General features: G+C 38.2%; 1 protein-coding gene across 1 annotated transcript in view; it reads left to right on the top strand.

Annotated features, from left to right (window-relative positions):
• Window positions 1–24,403, top strand: part of LOC102264932 (phospholipid-transporting ATPase ABCA3) — a 214,901-nt gene that overhangs the window by 90,361 nt on the left and 100,137 nt on the right. Inside the window, exons 13-15 of the mRNA XM_070362575.1 lie at window positions 7,826–7,924; window positions 10,292–10,445; window positions 12,120–12,420. Coding sequence (XP_070218676.1) covers window positions 7,826–7,924; window positions 10,292–10,445; window positions 12,120–12,420 — 554 coding nt within the window. The remainder of the gene's footprint in view (window positions 1–7,825; window positions 7,925–10,291; window positions 10,446–12,119; window positions 12,421–24,403) is intronic.

Below are 24,403 nucleotides of genomic sequence, written 5' to 3'. Positions count from 1 at the left end.
AAAATTTTTTTAAAAAATTAAAAAAAAAAAAAAGAAAGAATGATCGTAAAAATAGTAAAAATATATCTACGACTTTCTCTGCTTTTGTTTTGGGTATTGTGGGGTCAGTTCATTTTTGGCTAGTTCCTTGGTCCGACTTATATTTCTCAAGATCTATAGGCCCCTTCCTATGTATTCAGTTCTAACCACAGGGTTTTAATCTATTGCCTGTAGCTTCCAAGGCCGTTCCCTCTGTTATAGCTTCTTCTGTTTGCTGGTCTCTTCGGTGTCTTTTTTCCGCCCTGATACAAAGGGGGCGGTGGTGGACACTTTTTTTTTAGGCTCACTTGTTCAGTCGTGTTGTGGGGAGGGAGGGAGGGACACTGCAAACAAATAACACTGGTGTGTGCTCCCAGTGCCTCAGCCACACTGGGTCTGCCCCTGCTCACGGCACGTGTAGCCTCCCTGCCCACACTGCTCAGGCTCTAGGCTGCTCCGCCGGGAACCATCCGTGGCCGGCCCTGGGCTGCCTGCACCTCCCAGGTCCAAGCCGCTCAGGTTCAGGCACTCGGGTAGTCCTCAGAGGCACAGACTCGATTGGGCCTACGTTTTGTGCCCTTCCCAGGTCCGAGCAGCTCAGGTGATGAGGTGTTTGGCCAGCGCGATTACTGCGACTTATCGCCTCCCTGCCGCTCGGTTATCTAGGTGTACAACTAGCACACCTTCTGAGGCGGATGTTGACTGTCCAGACCCCCAGGAAGTTTTAGTTAGCAAAGAAGCCTGCTTACAGTTTTGTAGATAATGTCTCTCTGGGGCTGCAATTGCCCCCTTTTGGCTCTGGCTGCATGTCACCAGAGGGGGACGGTCTGTAGCCGGCTATCTCTGTTCAGTCCTTTGTGCGCAGGCCTGGCGATGTCTTAGGTTAGGGCTGGCTTTTCGTGTGGTAGATATACCACAGTCTGGTTTGCTAGCCCAAATTATTTCGCTCAGATAGCACTCGAGGTATTCAGGCCAGATCCTTGCAATGCAGCCCGCGCCGCGCCTCCCTGCCCAGCCCCCACTTGCTAATGGCGGATGCAAGCGTCTGCGCTGCTTCTCCGCTGGGGGAGTTACCACAGGGCTTGTAATCTGCGGGTTTTAATTGTTTATTTATTTTTCCTCCCTGTGATGTTGCCCTCTGTGCTTCCAAAGCTCGGCACAGATTCGGCAGTGAGAAGGTTTCCTGGTGTTTGGAAACTTCTCTCTTTTTAAGATTCCCTTCCTGGGACAGAGCTCCGTCCCTCCCTCTTTTGTCTCTTTTTTTGTCTTATATATATTTTTCCTATCTCCTTTCGAAAACATGGATTGCTTTTCTGGGTGCCTGATGTCCTCTGCCAGCATTCAGAAGTTGTTTTGTGGAATTTACTCGGAGTTTAAATGTTCTTTTGATGAATTTGTGGGGGAGAAAGTGTTCTCCCCATCCTATTCTTCCGCCATCTTCTAGTCCATTGACTTTAAATTAATTATTGATAGGTATGTACTTACAGCCATTTAAATCCTTCTTTTCCAGTTGTTTTTAGTTTTTCTTTGTTCATATTGTCTTCTTTTTGTTTTTATCTTTTTTGGTTTGATAATTTTCTTCTGTAATATGATTGAGTTCCTTTCTTTTTGGTTTTTGTGAATCTAATGTATATCATTGATTTGTGGTTACCATGAAAATCAAGTATGTTGATCTACAATTGTATCTACTTGCTTTAAACTGTCATTCAAAATAAAATGCATTCTAAAAGATATATGTTTTTCTACTCCCCTCCTCCAGATTTTATCATTTATGTCCTATTTTCATGTTTGTCTTTTTATTGCTAATTGTAGTTATAATTCATTTAAAATTTTTGGAATTTTCTTTATTTTTTCATCTATACTTTGGTTTACTTTAGTAATCATCATTCTTTTTATTTGTTTGCCTTTATTATTGTGATTGTTTTTTCCTGTAGATTCTTGTTTATCTTTATTTACAGAAGACTTTTCAATATTTCTTTTATTGTATGTTTAGTATTGCTGAATTCTCTTAGTTTCTGATTGTGAAGAGGAACTAAAAAGCCTCTTGATGAAAGTGAAAGAGGAGAGTCAGAAAGTTGGCTTAAAGCTCAACATTCAGAAAACTAAGATCATGGCATCTGGTCCCATCACTTCATGGGAAATAGATGGGGAAACAGTGGTAACAGTGGCATACTTTATTTCTGGGGGCTCCAAAATCATGGCAGATGGTAATTGCAGCCATGAAATTAAAAGATGCTTATTCCTTGGAAGGAAAGTTATGACAAACCTAGATAGCATATTCAAAAGCAGAGACATTACTTTGCCAACAAAGGTCCATCTAGTCAAGGCTATGGTTTTTTCAGTGGTCATGTATGGATGTGAGAGTTGGACTGTGAAGAAAGCTGAGCACCAAAGAACTGATGCTTTTGAACTGTGGTATTGGAGAAGACTCTTGAGAGTCCCTTGGACTGCAAGGAGATCCAACCAGTCCATTCTGAAGGAGATCAGCCCTGGGATGTCTTTGGAAGGAGTGATGCTAAAGCTGAAACTCCAGTACTTTGGCCACCTCATGTAAAGAGTTGACTCATTGGGAAAGACTCTGATGCTGGGAGGGATTGGGGGCAGGAGGAGAAGGAGACAACAGAGGATGAGATGGCTGGATGGCATCACCGACTCGATGGACGTGAGTTTGAGTGAATTCCGGGAGTTGGTGATGGACAGGGAGGCCTGGCGTGCTGCAGTTCATGGGGTCGCAAAGAGTTGGACACGACTGAGCAACTGAACTGAAGGAATTTTTTATCTTTTCTTCTATTCTAAATGATAATCTTTTGGGGTATCTTAAGTTGCAGGGTTTTCTATTTCAGGTCTTTGATTATATCATGCCACTCCCTTCTGGTCTGCAAAGTTTCTGTAAAAATATCAACCAAGAGCTTCATGGAGTCTCCCTTGTAGATGATTCTTAATTTTCTCTTGCTGCCTTTAGAATTTTCTCCTTATCTTTTGCTTTTGCCATTTTAAATATGATATGTCTCAATGTGAGTCTTTTGGGGTTCATCTTTTTGCAACACTGTGCTTCCTGTACCTGGATGTCTGTTTTCTTATTTAGGTTTGAGAAGTTTTTAGCCATAATTTCTTCAAGTACATTTTTAGTACCCATGTCTCTCTTTTCTTCTTCTGGAACGCCTATTATGCACAGGCTGGCATAATTTTTATTATCCCATAGATATTATATGTTGCTTTAACATTTTTTATTAGTCTGTCTTCTGCTCTGATTGGGTGACTTCAATCATTGTCTCTCCTGAATCATGTATTCATTCTTCTGTGTTATTTTGTGAATATTCATTGCTTCTAGATTGGTTTTTATTTAAGCAGTTGAATTGTCTATTTTTGATTGGTTCACCTTTATATTTTCCAGTTCTTTTTTATAGTGATCTGCATTTGTATCAATAGTTTTTCTTAATTTGGTTAGAATTTTTATTACTTCTTTTTGGTTTTAGTTGACTGGTGAACACGGTTGCATTATTTGTTCTTTCAGGCTATTTCTCATTTTCTTTTTAATTGGGAGTAGTTCCTCTGACTTTATTTTATTTGACTTTCTCATCTCTATGGATTTATGAGAAACAGTTACCTACTGTGAACTTGAGGTATTCTTGCCAGGAAAATCCCATAGACAGAGGAGTCAGGTGGGCTATGATCCATGGGGTCACAAAGAGCTGGATACGACTGAAACAACTGAGTGAAGTGCATACAGCACACTTTGAACTCCAAGGGTTGTTCTTATATGGGAGTATACTTGTGCAAACTGTGTGTGTCCAATATTTTTGTGTTAGTACTGGTTTTGGTATGTATACTGAGCCCAGTGTGCTGGCATTTATCTCCTTGATATGGGGTGTGGTTGGTGTTGGGAGATTTAAAGTCTATGCAAGATGTAAGGTGGGGTTTCCTCTTTGCTCTGTGGCTATTGCTACCCTATCAGGGGCAGAGTCTGCCCCTCAGTTGTTGTATTTGAAGTCCTGAGGGTCAGGTTTGATATGGCTTCACTGAGTGTGAGCTCTGCCCTAAATAAGGTGCTTATTGAAGCATGTGAGGCCCATGAGATCACAGAAGCTCTATGTGATACCTATCCATTCCTCTGTTGTGTTCATCTCAGATCTAATACAAGGCTGTGACTGGGTATTGGGACATTGTGGCTGTATGAGTTGAGGTGGCTGTGCTTTCACCTGATCTGGACTGCCTCTGCAGCATACTTTTCTCAGGACCTCTCTGCACCATGTCTCATGCTAAGCTGAACTGGAGTGCCCTCACTGGGAGACAAACTACTATGTACTCCTAGGCAATGGCAATGTTTGTTGCCATTTCACTTGATTCACACCCCCAGGCTTTCTGGGCTGTCTCTGCAGACTATATTAGTTCCTTTCCCAGGGCCTGTCTGCCTGAGATTTAGCACTTATCACTGCAAGCTCCTGTGATACTGCCCTCTATGCACATTGACAATATCCCCCGTTGCCACATCTGCTGACAAAGGCCTCCACAGCTTGGCCTGTTTCACATCCCAAGCACTCTGGTCAGTTTCTGCAGAGCTAGACTGGGTCTCCACCCAGAACTTGAACAAGGCTGTGGTGTGGAGTGAGCAGGGTCAGTTGTTTCTCCCTTCAAATTGTAAAGTGCAATGAGGCAGCAGCCTCCAGTGCAAGGCTATTTCTGCCTTGATTGTCAGCGAGCCAACATGTTTACACTCGTAGGGAGCTAGGCATCTCTAGCCCATCTATCTCTCTTAGCAGTTTGCCCAGCTTGTAAGGGGCCCCATTTCCTCCACAGGACTGATATGCCCAGACTCTTTACTCCTCAGGGAAAGGGTCTGTCTGGCTGTGTCGATTTTCTCCTTACAGATTGCTCCCAGGGGCAAAGACGCTGACTTAATGCCTTTTTTCCATCCTGCCTGGTTACGTGGAGATCTTTCTTGCAGCTTTGGTTGCAAGCATTGTTTGACTGGAGTTCTGCCAGTTTCTAGTTAATTTTTTTGAGAATTGTTTCACCTGTATGTATATTTTTGATGTGTTTGTGGGGGAATGTGACTGCCACATCCTCCTACCCTGCCATTTTGATATCCCAATTGAATTTTGTTGTTGTTGTTCAGTTGCTAAGTTGTGTCTCACTCTGAGACCCCACGGACTGTAGCACACCAACCTCCTCTGTCCTGCACTATTTCCTGGAGTTTGCTCAAATTCATGTCCATTGACTTGGTGATGCTATCTAACCATCCCATCCTCTGCTTCCCCTTCTCCTTTTGCCTTCAATCTTTCCCACCATCAGGGTCTTTTCCAATGAGTTGGCACTTCACATCAAGTAGTCAAAATATTGGAGCTTCAAATATTTTAATTTACTATATTTTAAATCATAAAAAGGATAATGCTAATAATAATGCTTGACTGAGTCATTATATATTTTTGTTTTCTTCCTCAGACTTATGGGGGCTTGAGTCTGCTGTTATACCTATGTGAACAAATGTACAAAGACCACAAAACTGTTCTCAAATCTTTCTCTATATAATTACTTTTAAGAGTTGCATTTGGGACAAGGCAATGGCACCCCACTCCAGTACTCTTGCCTGGAAAATCCCATGGACGGAGGAGCATGGAAGGCTGCAGTCCATGGGGTTGCTGAGGGTCAGACACAACTGAGCAACTTCATTTTCACTCTTCACTTTCATGCATTGGAGAAGGAAATGGCAACCCACCCCAGTGTTACTGCATGGAGAATCCCAGGGATGGGGGAGCCTGGTGGGCTGCCATCTATGGGGTCACACAGAGTCAGACACGACTGAAGTGACTTAGCAGCAGCAAGAGTTGCATTTACTATGTATTGCTTAAGATTTTGCTGTGTGGGAAAAAATCATAGAGATTTCTCAAAAAGTGAAAAATAAAACTACCATACATGATCCAGCAATCTCTAATTCAATCTCTTATTCAAAAGAATTGAAGTCAGGATCTCAGAGGAACACCTGTACTCCCATGCTCATTGCAGCATTATTCACAATAGGCAAGCTATGAAAACAACCTAAATGTCCACCTACAAATGAATAAAGAGAAAATAAATGTATATACAATGGAATATAATTCAACTTTAAAAAAGAAGTAAATCCTATCTTTTGTGACAGTATGAATGGATGGACCTAGAGGACATTATGCTAGTTAATATAAAACAGACACACAACATCAAACACTGTATGATCTCACTTGTATCATGGAATCTAAAATGGTCAAATTCATAGCAGCAGAGCGTAGAATTGTGGTTGCCAGAGCTGATGAATGGAGGAGGAGAAAACTGGGAGTTGATGTTCAGTTTATCCAAAATTTTGGTTTATGCAAGATAAATAAGTTTTGGAGATCAACTATATGGCATAGTGCCTACATATAACAATATTGCATACTTAATATTTATTGACTATGCCAAAGCCTTTGACTGTCTGGATCACAATAAACTGTGGAGAATTCTGAAAGAGATGGGAATACCAGACCACCTGATCTGCCTCTTGAGAAATCTGTATGCAAGTCAGGAAGCAACAGTTAGAACTGGACATGGAACAACAGACTGGTTCCAAATAGGAAAAGGAGTTCGTCAAGGCTGTGTATTGTCACCCTGCTTATGTAACTTATATGCAGAGTACATCATGAGAAATGCTGGCCTGGAAGAAGCACAAGCTGGAATCAAGATTGCCAGGAGAAATATCAATAACCTCAGATATGCAGATGACATCACCCTTATGGCAGAAAGTGAAGAGGAACTAAAAAGCCTCTTGATGAAAGTGAAAGAGGAGAGTGAAAACGTTGGCTTAAAGCTCAACATTCAGAAAACTAAGATCATGGCATCTGGTCCCATCACTTCATGGGAGATAGATGGGGAAACAGTGGAAACAGTGTCAGACTATTTTGGGGGGCTCCAAAATCACTGCAGATGGTGATTGCAGCCATGAAATTAAAAGATGTTTACTCCTTGGAAGGAAAGTTATGACCAAACCTAGATAGCATATTCAAAAGCAGAGACATTACTTTGCCAACAAAAGTCCGTCTAGTCAAGGCTATGGTTTTTCCAGTGGTCATGTATGGATGTGAGAGTTGGACTGTGAAGAAAGCTGAGTGCCAAAGAATTGATGCTTTTGAACTGTGGTGTTGGAGAAGACTCTTGAGAGTCCCTTGGACTGCAAGGAGATCCAACCAGTCCATTCTGAAGGAGATCAGCCCTGGGATGTCTTTGGAAGGAATGATGCTAAAGCTGAAACTCTAGTACTTTGGCCACCTCATGCGAAGAGTTGACTCATTGGAAAAGATTCTGATGCTGGGAGGGATTGAGGGCAGGAGGAGAAGGGGATGACAGAGGATGAGATGGCTGGATGGCATCACCGACTCAATGGACATGAGTTTGGGTGAACTCTGGGAGTTGGTGATGGACAGGGAGACCTGGCATGCTGCAATTCATGGGGTTGCGAAGAGTTGGACATGACTGAGTGACTGAACTGAACTGAACTGAATATTTACACTAAGAGGATATATCTCAGATTATGCATTTTTACCACAAAAATAAAAAATAATAAAAAGGATGGGAGGAAATTATGGGAGGTGATGGGTATGTCTATGGCTTTGGTGGTGATAGTTTCATACATGTATATTCCAGGAATATTCTACATTCCTGATTTATCACCAACCATGGAAACTATGGTAAGCATTGCAGTGAAGGATAAGCTACATTTTTCCCCCACTGTTGAAGGTAACAAAAATATTAATGTGAAAATCACCTTCCGAGTACTAGCTCCTTCTCCTTCTTCTCCTAGGTTTAAAGCTCTATTTACTGAAATGGAAGACAGACAGGAAGAGCTGGGTATTGCTAGCTTTGGTATCTCCATCACTACCATGGAAGAGGTTTTCATTAGGTAAGTAATGATGCATGGGAGCAAGAGAGCAGAAAAAAAATTTTTCTTGAAAATCAGATTTCATTTTGAAAGCAAGACCCATCATGTGTGGAGCTAGAATAATTGAAGTAGTAATGGATTGTTAGCTATGGTTATCTTCTATGAGTCACAAACATATCAGTTTACATACCTTGCTCGCCTGATGTGCTGAGGCTGCTGTGACTCATGGAACTAGAGTGAGAATATCAGTTCAGAGAATTAGGAATCAGGATACTCAATGCAAAAAAGTGAGACTATGAAACTGCACAAAAAACTAAATCCAGGTACTGAATACCCAGGGCAGAGGAATATTTCATAAGATTATTAGAAACTTTGGGATTACAATTGAATGTCTGTGTATTTTGTGTGTAGAATTGTTAGTACTGGCCTAAAGCAGAGAGAGAAGACAGAAGAAGCAAGAACTGCAATCTCATAGCTTCCCGAATGAAAACCACAATCACAGAAAACTAATGAAAATGACCACATGGATTTTTTTATCATAGGGGACTGAAATGTAAAAGCAGGAAGTCAAGAAGTACCTGGAGCAACAGGCAAGTTTGGCCTTGGAGTACAAAATGAAGAAGAGCAAAAGCTAACAGAATTTTGCCAAAAGAACAAACTGGTCACAGCAAGCATTCTTTTCCAACAGCACAAGTGATGACTCCACACGTGGATATCACTAGGTGGTTAATATTGAAATCAGATGGATTATCTACTTTGCAGCAGAAGATGGAGAAATTATATACAGTCAGCAAAAATAAGACTGGGAGCTGACTCTGGATCAGATCATTATTGCAAAATTCAAGCTTAAATTGAAGAAAGTAAGGAAAACCAAAGACTATTCAGGTATGACCTAAACCAAATCACTTATGATTACAGTGAAGGTGACAAATAGATTTAAGGGATTAGATCTGGTAGGCAGAGTACCTGAAGAACAATGGACGGAGGTTTGTGACATTGTACAGGAGGAGGTGACCAAAACCATCCCAAAGAAAAAGAAATGCAAGAAGACAAAGTGGTTTTCTGAGGAGGGCTTATAAATAGCTGAGAAAAGAATAGAAATGAAAGACAAAGGAGAAAGGGAAAGACACCTAACTGAATGTGGTATTCCAAAGAATTGCAAGGAAAGATAAGAAAGTCTTCTTAAGTGAACATCACAAAGAAAGAGAGGAAAACAATAGAATGGGAACGACTAGAGATCTCTTCAGAAAATTAGAGATACCAAGGGGAAATTTTCATGCAAAAATGGTCACAATAAAAGACAGAAACAGAAGCAGAACAAATTAAGAAGAGGTGGCAAGAATATACAGTAAATATACAAAAAAGGTCTTAATGACTTGAATAATCATTTTGGTGTGGTCACTCACCTAGAGTCAGACATCCCGGAGTGTGAAGTAAAGTCGATCTTAGGAAGCATTACCTCGAACAAAGCTAGTGGAATTGATGGAAAATCCTAAAAGATGGTGCTGTTATAGTGCTGCACTCAATATGCCAGCAAATCTGGAAAACTCAGCAGTTGCCACAGGACTGGAAAAGGTCAGTTTTCATTCCAATCCAAAAGAAAGGCAATGCCACAGAATGCTCAAACTATCGCACAATTGTTCTCATCTCACATGCTAGCAAAGTAATGCTCAAAATTCTCCAAGTCAGACTTTAACAGTATGTGAACCATGAACTTCCAGATGTCCAAGCTGGGTTTACAAAAGGCAGAGGAACCAGAGATCAAATTGCCAACATCTATTGGATCATAGAAAAAACAAGAGAGTTCCAGAAAAACATCTACTTCTGCTTTATTGACTATGCCAAAACCTTTGACTGTGTGGATCACAACAAACTATGGAAAATTCTTAAAGAGATGGGAATACCAGATGACCTTACCTGTCTCCTGAGAAACCAGTATGCAAGTCAAGCAACAGTAAAAACAAGACATGGAAAAACAGGCTGGTTCCAAATTGGGAAAGGAGTACATCAAGGCTGTATATTGTCACTCTGCTTATATAACTTATATGCAGAGTACATGATGCAAAATGCTGGGCTGGATGAAGCACAAGCTGGAATCAAGATTTCCAGGAGAATTATCAATAACCTCAGATATGCAGATGACACCACCCTTATGGCAGAAAGTGAAGAACTAAAGAATCTCTTTAGTTTAATATTTCTGAAATAAGCTTAGAAGCATTATGAAAATAAAACTGCTGTATATTATTAATATCAGTCTTTACAGAGTTAACAACTTCTAGCCAGTGATTTTTTAAAAATTTTGACTCAATTTTTGAAAATTTTATGATGAACTATGTATTTAGAAACCACCATTCTGGTTAAAATAATTTTCTTTTTCTATGTGTGTAGGGTCAGTCAATCGAATAATCAGATTTTGCAGACCCTAAAAAATGAAGATGAAAGTGAAGACACAAATCAGAATATGAATGTCCCTAGAAATTTTGAGAGATCATATGCTTCCTCCAACTTGAATGAGCGCTCTAATATTACATTAAATACTGGGGTGAGCAACTTCACTAAGAATATAATATTTGTATATATTTATATGGAATAAAATTATAATATTTCATTTTAATATTGAATTAAAAGTAGAGTTTGAGTTCTTAGCCAAAGAAATTGAGGTAAGGAGTAGTATGTAAATCAGTTCAGTTTTTTAATTCAAAAGTAAAATATGATAGTAGAAATTAGATTTTTACTCTTCCCATTATTCTTCAGAGTCACTTATCACAGTTTTGAATTGTTAGTCCACTCAGAGTTGAGAAAGTTTCTTATAAAACTTATCACTATTCATGTACATAAAACTATTTAAATTTATGAATTGAAATGAATTGATATTTCCTAGTGAACTATTTCGGAGAAGGCAACGGCACCCCACTCCAGCACTCTTGCCTGGAAAATCCCATGGACGGAGGAGCCTAGTAGGCTGCAGTCCATGGGGTCGTGAAGAGTCGGACACGACTGAGCGACTTTACTTTCACTTTTCACTTTCATGCATTGAAGAAGGAGATGGCAACCCACTCCAGTGTTCTTGCCTGGAGAATCCCAGGGACGGGGAAGCCTGGTAGGCTGCCGTCTATGGGGTCGCACAGAGAGTCGGACACGACTGAAGCGACTTAGCAGCAGCAGCAGCAGTGAACTATTTACTTCCAATTCAGTATCTTTCTTCATTACCATGGGAAATTTTATTGGACTGACAAGCATTTCTTTCCCTGTTCTCTTAACTAAATACTCTCTATAGTGTTCCCCAAAAACACGAGGGATTCTGATGTGGAAGATATATTTCTCAGAGTTGCCCATAAGCATACTTTCACTGAAGGGGCTGATGAGACAGTTGTGAACCAGAGTTAATATTGTACAACTAGCGCGTGGAATTCTGAACCAGAGAGAACTGGAATTCCTGCTCTATTCACTAGTTATTTGACTTTAAACAAATTATTTAACATATCTGTGCTTTAATTTAATTCTCTGTGAGACATTTTAATGAGTTAACACCAAGTAAAATATGACCTTTGGAATGTTTGCCATGAATTGGATACTTTAAAATATAATTTTCCTCTTCTCCCTGCTTGCACATTTCTGCTATATCACTCTTCCTTATTTCCCCCTTCTTATAAAGATGCAGACAATGAAAGATTTGCAGAATAGTGTAGAAAAATTGATTCTTATATTAATATATTCTGTCATCCTAGAAATATATCTAATAACCCATCTTTTAAAAGTCAGAAAACAATGTGAGAAAGAATCCTTCTTAACTTTACCTTATTTCCAGTCAGTGACAACATCTAAATGCTAGTTGTTTCATTCAGAAATACTGATCGATGGGACTTCTCTGGTGGTCATTGGCTAAGAATTTGGAAATATTACGATTTAATATTGGCTAAGAAAGATAGATGTGATGTTGCTCTGGTCAGAGACACTATGAATGTGTTAGTGATCCTTTTGAGGTTTTCAGTGTAATTAGATGGAAGCATTAATCCTTGCATTCAACACATATACAAATAAGAAGTCTTGTTTGTCACCTAGTCAGTGAACTATGGTTATGTCCTTTCTGTTCAAGGGTATATTTATAAACTTATATACATCCTCTATCATAAGATTAAAAATATTAATGAATTTCATTAAATGTTGTGACCATTGTGAGGCTGTAATGCCATCTTCTGTCCTTCTGTCTTGTCAGTGGACTCTTTACAGTCAGCAGTTCTTTGCCATGTTCATGAAAAGAGCAATGTTCTCTTGGCGCAACTGGAATTTGATCTTGCTGCAGATACTAGCACTCCTAGGTATTTTTTATTTTTTGATGAGCGATGTGGAGCTTTCAATAGGTGAAGAAGATCTTGACAGAGAAATGGATCTGGAACAATATGGTCAAACAATTGTACCCTTCTCAATTTCTGGAAATTCTGAGTTTACTACGAATTTCGTAAAAAATCTTGAGATCTTGCTAAAGGCTAAGAAACAGAAACTTCACGAAGTAAAAGGTAAGCCTCTTTCCAAAAAAAAGACTGCTAGTAGATAAAGACCTGATTGTGTTCTTCCAAAAAAAGGTCTTAACTGGAATATTTAGTTACTTGCTATTTTTTTTTTTCTGATAGTCTCATAAAGACAACTAAACCAGATGCAAGAACAATCAGTTGAAATTATTGGCTACAAAAGTTAATTATTAATGGAAGTGCTGGAGTATGGGTCATCTACCAGCCATTTCCTACACCTTCCAAGTGAAAGTGAGTGAGAGTCGCTCAGTTGTGTCCGACTCTTTGTGACCCTATGGACTACACAGTCCATGGAATTCTCTAGGCCAGAATACTGGAATGGATAGCCTTTCACTTCTCCAGGGGGTCTTCCCAACCCAGGGATCAAACCCAGGTCTCCTGCATTGCAGGCAGATACTTTACCAACTGAGCTGTCAAGGAAGCCCTCACCTTCTAAGGAATGGACTCAAGTACCAGAATATTTTCTTTTGTGAAATGTAGCACAGAATTTCACATAAAACCAGTCTTACAGTGTGGTATGATGGTCCTAAATCCTGAAAGACTCCTCATAAGGTATGTATCTAGATTGGCCATATCTAAAAATTGGTAAACAGGTATGGCTGAAAGCTTTATGGGCAGGCTACTCAAAACTTATTTACATGTAAAGTAGTAATAGTAACTGATTATATGTACCGAACACATACTTTTGGCAAGAACTTTTCTAAGTATTTGCATTGTCTATTTCTATAACAATAATATGTGCTAAAGTTGGGGACACTAAGGTTTGGAGATGTTAAGTGAGCCACTCCATTTCATGCATCTAGTATGTATTAGAGCAAGGATTAGATTTTAAGGGATTGTAATATTAACTCACACTACACTAGATCATCCCAGTAAGAGGCAAGTCTGTCCCTTTACAGGATTGACCATTTCCTTCCAGGTAATTCATTTGTATTTCCTTCATCTGCTATCTGGTTAACAGTGTTACTTCATGTTAATATATAACCTATGCAGTTTAGCAGGTTTATCTTTTAGGTTCTATTGTGAGAGGTGAAAGTGCATTCAGAGATGTTGGTTAATTCTACCGTTATCTTGATTGTATGTTGATAAACATCATAGGTTAGGTGGCATAAAGCCTGTCAGTAAATCATACATTTTTTTCTCCTCCATTACTGGATGACTAAATGAACACTTATTAATCAAAAATGACACAGTTGTTTAGAAGAGAAGAGGGAAGAGAGAGAGAAAATGAATTTACCTGATTTAAAATGTTGTTCTTTTTCACTACATTATATTGTTGATACAAAAATTAAAAGACTATATTTCAGAGATTATATTAATAAGAATCAAATTAAATCCACCTTCTTGTTAGCCCTTTTACCATCTTTCTGTGCTGTGGTTAGTCACTCAGTCATGTCCAACTCTTTGTGACCCCATGGACTGTAGCCTGCCATGCTCCTCTGTCCATGGGGATTCTCCAGGCAAGAATACTGAAGTGGGTTGCCATGCCCTTCTCCAGGGGATCTTCCCAACCCAGGGATTGAACCTAGGTCTCCCATACTGCAGGCAGATTCTTTACTGCCTGAACCACTGGAGAAGCCCTAGCATCTTGCTGTTGTCTTAATTAAAAATTATTTGAGCAGCTCTTTGAGAAAATTAGTAGGCTAAGAAGCCTCAAATTCTTGTTCTACATACACAAAAATAAACTCAAAATGGATTAAAGATCTAAACATAAGACCAGAAACTATAAAACTCCTAGAGGAGAACATAGGCAAAACACTCTCCGACATAAATCACAGCAGGATACTCTATGACCCACCTCCCAGAATATTGGAAATAAAAGCAAAAATAAACAAATTGGACCTAATTTAAAATTAAAAGCTTCTGCACAACAAAGGAAACTATAAGCGAGGTGAAAAGACAGCCTTCAGAACCGGAGAAAATAATATCAAACAAAGCAACTGACAAAGAACTAATCTCAAAAATATAGAAGCAACTCCTGCAGCTCAATACCAGAAAAATAAACGACCCAATCAAAAAATGGGCCAAAGAACTAAACAGACATTTCTCCAAAGAAGACATACAGATGGCTAACAAACACATGAAAAGATGCTCAACATCACTCATTATCAGAGAAATGCAAATCAAAACCGCAGTGAGGTACCATTTCACGCCAGTGAGAATGGCTGCAATCCAAAAGTCTACAAACAATAAATGCTGGAGAGGGTGTGGAGAAAAGGGAATAAACACTCTTACACTGTTGGTGGGAATGCAAACTAGTACAGTCACTATGGGGAACAGTGTGGAGATTCCTTAAAAAACTGGAAATAGAACTGCCTTATGACCCAGCAATCCCACTGCTGGGCATACACACTGAGGAAACCAGAATTGAAAGAGACACGTGTACCCCAATGTTCATTGCAGTATTGTTTATAATAGCCCCATGGAAGCAACCTAGATGTCCATCAGCAGATGAATGGATAAGAAAGCTGTGGTACATATACACAATGGAGTATTACTCAGCCATATATAGTGAAGAGATGAAGGAAAAACATATACATAGGCCCAGGGGATACATATGCCCAGAAATGTTCTGAGAAAAATTAAACCTTTATGTCAGACAGATTAGTAAATTCTCTCTCTGCTGAGATACAATCTGCAAAGACTAGCAACTTTTTTCAAATCCCAGATGTCAAAAAAAAAAAAAAATCACATGCTATACAAATAAACAGAAACATGCTCCATTCAACCAACTCTAAAGAAACACAAGCTTTGGATTTATGGGGCAAAGACTTTAACTCTCTTAAATATGTTCACTGCTGCTGCTGCTGATAAGTCGCTTCAGTCGTGTCCAACTCTGTGGGACCCCATAGATGGCAGCCCACCAGGCTTCCCCTTCCCTGGGATTCTCCAGACAAGAATACTGGAGTGGGTTGCCATTTCCTTCTCCAATGCATGAAAGTGAAAAGTGAAAGTGAAGTTGCTCAGTCGTGTCCGACTCTTCACGACCCCATGGACTGCAGCCTACCAGGCTCCTCCGTCCGTGAGTTTTTCTAGGCAAAAGTACTGGAGTGGGGTGCCATTGCCTTCTCCGAAATATGTTCACTAAGTTAAAAGAAACATGAGCAAAATACTGAAGTAAGTCAAGAAAGCCCTATATGGTAAGAATATCAACAAAGACAAATTTTTAAAAGAACCAAACAAAAATTCTGAAGCTAAAAAATACAAAACTGAATTGAAAACTTCACCATAGGAATTCATCAACAGACTTGAGCAGGAAGACGAACAGTCAGCAAATATGAAGACATACTATTTGAAGCTCTTGAGTTTGAGGAGCAGAAAAAGGGTAGGGGGAAAGGAGAAAACTGAACAGAATCTAATGAAATTATCATACGATATAAAACAAACCAAGCTACACATTCTGAAAATCCTAGAGGCAAAAAAGAAAGGGATAGAGAACTTACTTGAAAAAGCAAAGCTGAAAATTTTCCAAAGTTGAGAAAAGACTTGGATACGCTAATACAAGCAGCTCAATGGACTCCATGTAGGACAACCAGAGAGACATCCACAGTGAGACACATTATAATCAAACTGTTGAAAAACAAAGAATCTTGAAAGCAACAAGAGAAAAACAATCATGTACAAGAGATCCTTAATGAGATTATCAGAAATTTTCTCAGTTAAACCCTTGCGGGTCAGAAGGCAGTGGGATGATATATTTAATGAAAGCTTAAAAAATGGTCAACCAAGAAGTCTATATTTAGTAAAACTGCACTTCAAAAATTGAGATATTCAGAGATAAAAACTGAGGGAGTTCATTATGAAATCTACCCTAAAAGAAAATTTAAAGATTCTTCTTCAAAGTGATATGAAAGGACACTGGACAGTAACTCAAAGCCATATGAAAATAAAAATTCTAGAGTAAAGCTAAATACATGGATAAAAGTAAAAACCAATATTATTACAATTTTGGTTTATAATCATACCTTTTTTTTTTTAACAGGATTTGAAAGACAAAAGAATAAAAAGTAACTGTAATCGCTAAAATCTGGTGTTAAAAGTAAAGTTCAATACTGCAAAGAATAATATTGCATAGGAACCTGGGATGTTAGGTCCATGAATCAAGGTAAACTGGGTGTTGTCAAGCAGGAGATGGCAAAAGTGAACATCAACATCTTAGGAATCAGTGAACTAAAATGGGCGTGAATGGGTAAATTTAATTCAGTTGACTGTTATATCTACTATTGTGGGCAAGAATCCCTAAGAAATGGAGGAGCCCTCATAGCCAACAAAAGAGTCCAAAATGCAGTACTTCGGTGCAGTCTCAAAGACATCAGAATGATCTTGGTTTCATTTCCAAGACAAACCATTCAATATTATAGTAATCCAAATATATGCCCCAACAACTAATGTCAAAGAAGCTAAAGTTGAATGATTCTGTGAAGAACTAAAAGACTCTCTAGAATTAACACCAAAAAGGATTCCTTTTCATCATAGGGGTTTGGGATGCAAAACGAAGAAGTTAAGAGATAACTGGAGTAACAGGTAAGTTTGGCCTTGGAATACAAAATGAGGTAGAGCAAAGTCTGACAGAGTTTTGTGAAGAGAAATGCACTGGTCATAGCAAGCACTCTCTTTCAACAAAACAAGAGACAACTCTACATACAGACATCACCAGATAGTCAAAACTGAAATTAGACTGATTATATTCTTTGCAGCTGAAGACGGAGAAGCTCTATGCAGTCAGCAAAAACAAGACCTGGAGCTGACTGTGGCTCAGAGCATCAGCTACTTATTGAAAAATTCAGACTCAAATTGAAGACAGTAGGGAAAACCACTAGTCCATTCAGATATGACCTAAATCAGATCCCTATGGTTATACAGTGAAGATGATGAATATATTCAACAAATTAGAAATGGTAGACAGAGTACCTTAAGAACTATAGGTGAAGGTTTGTAACACTATACAGGAACTGGTGACACCACCAAGGAAAAGAAATTCAGCAAGGCACAATGGTTGTCTGAGGAGGCCTTACAAATAGCTGAGAATAGAAGAGAAGTGAAGCAAAGGAGAAAAGGAAAGATATGCCCAACTGTATGCAGAGTTCCAGAGGATAGCAAGAAGAGATAAGAAAGCCTTCTTAAGTGAACAATGCAAAGAAATAGAGAAAAGCAATAGAATGGGAAGGACTAGAGATCTCTTTAAGTAAATTGGAGATATCAGTGGAGCACTTCATGCAAAGATGAACACAATAAAAGACAGAAATGGCAAGGAGCTAAGAGAAGCAGAAGAGATTAAGAAGAAGTGAAAAGAATACACAGAAGAACTATTAAAAAAAGGGGGGGGGTGTCTTAATAACCTGGATAACAATGATGGCTCACTAACCTAGAGCCAGACATCCTGGAGCGTGGAGTTAAGGGACCTTAGGTAGCATCACTATAAACAAAGCTAGTGGAGGTGATGGAATTCTAGCTGAGCTATTTAGAATCCTAAAAGATGATGGTGTCAAAGTGTTGCACTCAATATGTCAGAAAATTTGGAAAACTCAGCAATGGCCAAAGGACTGAAAAAGGTCAGTTTTCATTCCAATCCCAAAGAAAGGCAATGCCAAAGAATATTCAAACTACCATACAATTGTGCTCATTTCACACAGTATAAGCTAATGCCCAAAATCCTTCAAGCTGGGCTTCAACAGTTCGTGAACCAAGAAATTCCAGATGTACAAGCTGGATTTTAAAAAGGCAAAGGAACCAAAGATCAAATTGCCAACATCCACTAGATCATAGGAAAAGCAGGGTAGTTCCAAAAAGCATCTACTTCTGCTTCATTGACTACACTAAGCCTTTGACTGTGTGGGTCACAATAAATTGTGAAAAATTCTTAAAAAATAGGAATACCATACCACTTTACCTGTCTTTTGAGAAACCTGTATGCAGGAAAGAAGCAACAGTTAGAACCAGACATGAAACAATACACTGATTCAAATTTAGAAAAGTTATACATCAAGGCTGTATATTGTTACCCTGCTTATTTAACTTATATGCAGAGTACATTGTGCAAAATGCCAAACTTTATTCCACAAGCTGGAATCAAGATTACTGGGAGAAATATCAACAACCTCAGACATGCATATGATAGCACTCTAATTGCAGAAAGTTAAGAGTAACTAATAAGGGTGAAGGAGGAGAGTGAAAAAACTGGCTTAAAATTAAGCATTTGACTAAGATTGTGGCATCCTGTCCCATCACATTATGGCAGATAGAGGGAGAAAAAGTGGAAGCAGTGGCAGATTTTAATTTATTGGGCAAGGAAACATATATGTTGTAAGTGAGAGGATAAGAAAAGATACTCCATGCAAATAGTAAGCAAAAGAGAGCAGAATGAGTTGCACCAATATCAGGTAAAGTAGACTCTAAACCAAAAAGTGTTATAAGACTAAGACACAAAGAGGATGTAATATAAAAGGATATCTATAGCAATTATAAACATAGCACCAAATATCCTAAATATGTGAGGCAAACATTGACACAATGGAGAAATAAACACTATACAATAATAATCAGAAACTTCAGTATCGTATTTTTAAACAGTAAATAGAACACTAAGACAGAAGAGCCACAAGGACAGAGAGACCATGAACAATGCCATAAATCAACCAGACTTGACAGACATAAAAGGACACTTCCCTCAACAAACAGCAGAATACGCATTTTTCTTGCATGCACAAGAAAGATTCTTTAGGATAGACCATATGCTAGGCCACAGAATAAATCTTAATAAACTTAAAAAATGGAAATCCTACAAAGTGTGCTTTCTGATCACAACTGAATGAAACTAGATAAGAATAGCAGGAAGAAAACTGGAAAATAACAAATGTGGAAATGCAAAAAATAATGTTCAACTACCATTAGGTCAAATAAGAAATAACAAGAGAAATTAGAAAATGTTAATACTTTGAGACAAATGAAAATGAAAATATATCACATTAAGGAATGTGGCAAAAGCAGTGTGAGATGCTTATATTAAAAGAAGAAAACTGACAACCTAGAAGGACGGGATGGAGCTGGGGGTGGGAGGGAGGCTCATGAGGGAGGGGACATATGTATACATTTTGCTGATTTGCATTGTTGTACAGCAGAAACCAACAGAACATTGTCAAGCAGTTATCTTCGAATTAAAAATAAATTAAAAAAAGAACACTATCAAAGCAACCACCTAACTTTACAACTTAAGAAACTAGAAAAAGAAGAATAACTAAACCCAAGGCTAACAGGAAGAATAAATAATAAAAACTAGGGCAGATATGAATGAAATAAAGAATAGAAACACAATAGAGAAAATGAACAAAATTGAGTTGTTTCTTTGAAAAGATCAATATATTTGAGAAAAATTTACAGAGTGACAAGGATAAAAGAGAAGACTCAAATTACAAACCAGAAATGAAAGAGGGAATACGATTGCTGATTTTACGTAGGAGAACCTAGATGAAATCGACAAAGTCCAAGAAATGCACAAAACTGAATCATGAAGAAATATAAAATCAAATAAGTCCTATAAAAAGTAAGGTAATTGAATCAGTAATTTAAAAAAAAAAAAACTCCCAACAAAGAGCAGTCAGGGCCAGATGACTTCACAGGTGAATTTTTCCAAATATTTAGAAAAGAATTAATATCAAGTTTTCTCAATCTCTTCTAAAATATTGTAAAAGACAGAACACTTTCAAATGCATTCAGTAAGGCCAGCATTACCCTGACACAAAAGCCAAAGACATTATAAGAAAACTGCAGACCAATATCCCTAGTAAATGTCAATGCAAAACTCAGTAACAAAATACTATCAAACAAGGCAAAAGCACCTTAAAAGGATTATTCACAATGACCAAGTGGGATTTATTCCTAGAATGGAAGGATGGTTGAACACATGAAAATTAGTCCATGTAATATGTTGTATTAACAGAATGAAAGAAAAAAAAAAGAACCTGCATGATCATGAGAAAATATAATTCACAGAATGATAATTATTTTATGATAGAAAATGCTCAAACAAATCAGAAGGAAACTACCTTAACATAATAAATACATTTGTATCAAAAGCCCACAGCTAAAATCATGGTCAATATTGAAGCACTGAGAGATTTTCCTCTAAGATCGGAACTAAATGAAGATACTTGCTTTTACATTTCTGTTCAACATAATTCTAGGAGTGCTAGCTACAGAATTTAAGCAGGAAAGAGACAAAAAGACATCCAAATTGGAAAGTGATAAGTTCAAATTACCTCTGTTCTCAACATGATCTTATATACAAAATATCCTAAATTCCCACAAAAAAACATGAGTTTATCAATTCAGAAAAGTTGCAAAGTACAAAATCAACACACAAGAATTAGTTGCATTTCTATACATAACAGTGAACAATCCAAAAACAAAAATAAGAAAAACATTTCATTTACAACAGCATCAAAAGACTAAAATACTATGAGCAAGGCAAAAAAACAACCCTCATAATGGGAGAAAATAATAGCAAATGAAACAACTGACAAAAGATTAATTTCCAAAATATACAAGCAGCTCATACAACTCAATGCCAGAAAAACAAACAACCCAGTCAAAAAGTGGGAAAAAGACCTAAACAGACATTTCTCCAAAGAGGACACAGATGGCTAACAAACACATGAAAAGATGCTCAACATCGCTCATTATTACAGAAATGTAAATCAAAACTACAATGAGATATCACCTCACACTGATCAGAATGGCCATCAACAAAAAGTCTGCAAACAATAAATGCTGGAGAGGGTGTGGAGAAAAGGGAAACTTTTTGCACCGTTGGTAGGAATGTTAATTGATATAGCCACTATGGAAGATGGTATAGAGATTCCTTTAAAAACTAGGAATAAAACCACCATATGACACAGCAATCCCACTCCTAGGCATATCCCCTGAGGAAACCAAAATTGAAAAAGACACATGTATCCCTTTATTCATTGCAGCACTATTTACATTAGCTAGAACATGGAAGAAACCTAGATGTCCATCAACAGATGAATGGATAAAGAAATTGTGGTACATATACACAATGGAATATTACTCAGCCATAAAAAGGAACACATTTGAATCATTTCCAATGAGGTGGATGAACCTAGAGCCTATTATACAGAGTGAAGTATGTCAGAAAGAGAAAGATAAATATTGTATACTAACGCATATATGCGGAATCTAGAAAGATGATACAGAAGAACTTATTTGCAGGCCAGCAATGGAGAAACTATGGCACCCCACTCCAGTATTCTTGCCTGGAAAATCCCATGGATGGAGGAGCCTGGTGGGCTGCAGTCCATGGGGTCGCTAAGAGTCAGACATGACTGAGCAACTTCACTTTCACCTTTCACTTTCATGCTTTGGAGAAGGAAATGGCAACCCACTCCAGTGTTCTTGCCTGGATAATCTCCCAGGGACAGGGGAGTCTGGTGGGCTGCCATCTTTGCAGTCACACAGAGTCGGACATGACTGAAGCGACTTAGCAGCAGCAGCAGCAGCAGCAATGGAGAAACAGACATAGAGAACAGACTTACAGACATGGGGAGAGGGTGAGGTGTATGGCGAGAGTAACATGGAAACTTACATTAGCATATGTAAAATAGAGAGCCAACGGGAATTTGTTTATGTCTCAGGAAACTCACAGGGGCTCTATCAACCTAAAGGGGTAGGATGGGGAGGAAGATGGGAGGGAGGGAATATATGTATACCTATGGTTATTCATGTGTTTTGACAGAAAACAGCAAAATCCTGTAAAGCAATTATCCTTCAATTTAAAAAATAAATAAATAAAATACATTTTCTTACCAAAAAAGGAATAAAATACTTAAGAATAAAATTAACCCAAGAGATGAAAGACATGTATAATGACAAACCTTGCTGAAAGAAATTAAAGAAGATACAAATAAATGAAAAGATACCCTATATTCATAGATCAGCAGATTTAATGTTGCTAAGGTGTCAATACTCCCCCCAAAACATTCAGATTCAGTGCTGGCCCTAGCAAAATCCAAGTTATTTAAAGAAAGAAGGAGAACAGAAAAATCAATCCTAAAATTCTTATTGAATCTCAAAAGACCTGAACAGAAAGTCTACTTTTCCCATAGTTATTGAGCTATAACTGACAAATGATGTTTTGTATGTTCAAAGTATACAGTGTGATGATTTGATATACATACATATTGCAAAATTACTGCTGCAAAAGGTTTGTTAACAAATCCATAACCTCATTGAGTTACAATTTTTCATTGTATGGTTATAACTTTAAAGGTCGGCTCTGCAGTAGTATACAACACAATATTGTTAACTATAGTCACTATGCTGTGCATTGGATTCCAGAACTTATACCCGGAAATTTGTAGCCTGTGACATACATCTCCCCATTTCTCCCACCTCCCAGCCCAGGACCGGGAACTACCATTTCTCTCTATAAATAGATAGACATAAATCATTATTCATTCATTTGTTGATACACAATTAGGTTGTTTCCATGTCTTGCATATCATTAATAATGCTGTGGTGAACATGGGGAGGGGTGCAGCTATTTCTTCAAGACAGTGATTTTATTTCCTTTGGATATATACTCAGAAGTGTATATATCTACCATAGTAATATATCTTCCATAGTAATAATCATACGGTAGTTATCTTTTTAACTTTTTGAGGAACTTCCATAGTGTTTTACATCGTGGCTATACCACTTTATATTGCTACCAATGGTATACAAGGGTTCTCTTTTTTTCACATTCTTGTCAGGACTTATCTCTTGTCTTTTATATGATAGCCATTCTAACAGATGTTAGGTGATAGTTTACTGTGGTTTTGACTTATATCTCCCTGATGACTAGTGATGTTGAGCACATTTTCATATGCCTGTTGGCCGTGTATGCCTTCTTCAGAAAACTATCTGTTTTGGTACTTTGCGTATTTTTAAACTGAGTTAGTATTATTTTTCTATTGAGTTGTATGAATTCCTTTTATATTTGGTATTTTAGCTCTTCATCAGATACATAGTTTGTGAATAATTTCTCCCATTCCTTAGATGGCTTTTTGTTTTGTTGGTTGTTTCCTTTGCTGTGTAGGAGTTTTTTAGTTTGATGTATTCTTACTTGTTTATTTTTGGTTTTGTTAATTGTGATTATGGTGTCATATCCAAAGTACCAATATAAAGAAGAATGTTGGGGAGGTTTTCCCTGTTTTCTTTTAGGCATTTTATAACTTCAACTTATTTTTAAATCCTTAAACAGCTTTGAGTTGATTTTGTGAATGTTGCAAAATAGGGGTCCAGATTCATTCTGCATGTGGATATCTAGTTTTCCCAACACCGTTTATTGAGGGCCTTTTTCCCATTGAATATTCTTGGCTCCCTTGTTAATTATTACTTGAACATATATTCAAAGGTTTACATTTTTATGAAATACAAGTTTTCAACCTTTCATTGTTGAGTATGATGATGTCTTGGATTTGTGTTCTTAACGTATGCCCTTTATTGTTGTGGTATATTCCTTCTACAAAATTGCTGAACATTTCATCATGAAAGGATGCTGTATTTCATTAAATGTTTTATCTTTCATCTGTTTAGTCCTTGGCAAACACTGTGTGTGTGTGTGTGTGTGTGTGTGTTGGGGGTACTCAGTGGTTGTAATGGCTATTGGAGTCCTAAGCAGTGCCTCCTGTGAAACAGTTAGGAATCAGATCAGGCAGCCATGGAGTCTAGAGCATACACTTGGCTGTAGGTGCCACCTGCAACTGCCTATGTAGTGAAGGACAGTTGTGGACACGTGCAGAGTGATGGTGGCCAAGGAACGTAGCAGGGGATGTGAACGACTATGGGCTCATTGGAACCTGTGGAATCCCTAGCTGTCAGCATGTTCTTCTATGGTGGCACACTCTCAACTTGGATATGCAGTCTACAGTGGAAGCTGGTGACAGGGGTTGAATTAGGGGCAGACAAGTGC

The sequence above is a fragment of the Bos mutus genome, chromosome 25, assembly GCF_027580195.1.
Source record: "Bos mutus isolate GX-2022 chromosome 25, NWIPB_WYAK_1.1, whole genome shotgun sequence".
Lineage (NCBI taxonomy): Eukaryota > Metazoa > Chordata > Mammalia > Artiodactyla > Bovidae > Bos > Bos mutus.
The sequence above is the reverse complement of the archived record's forward strand: the minus strand, read 5'-3'. Positions and strand labels throughout refer to the sequence as shown.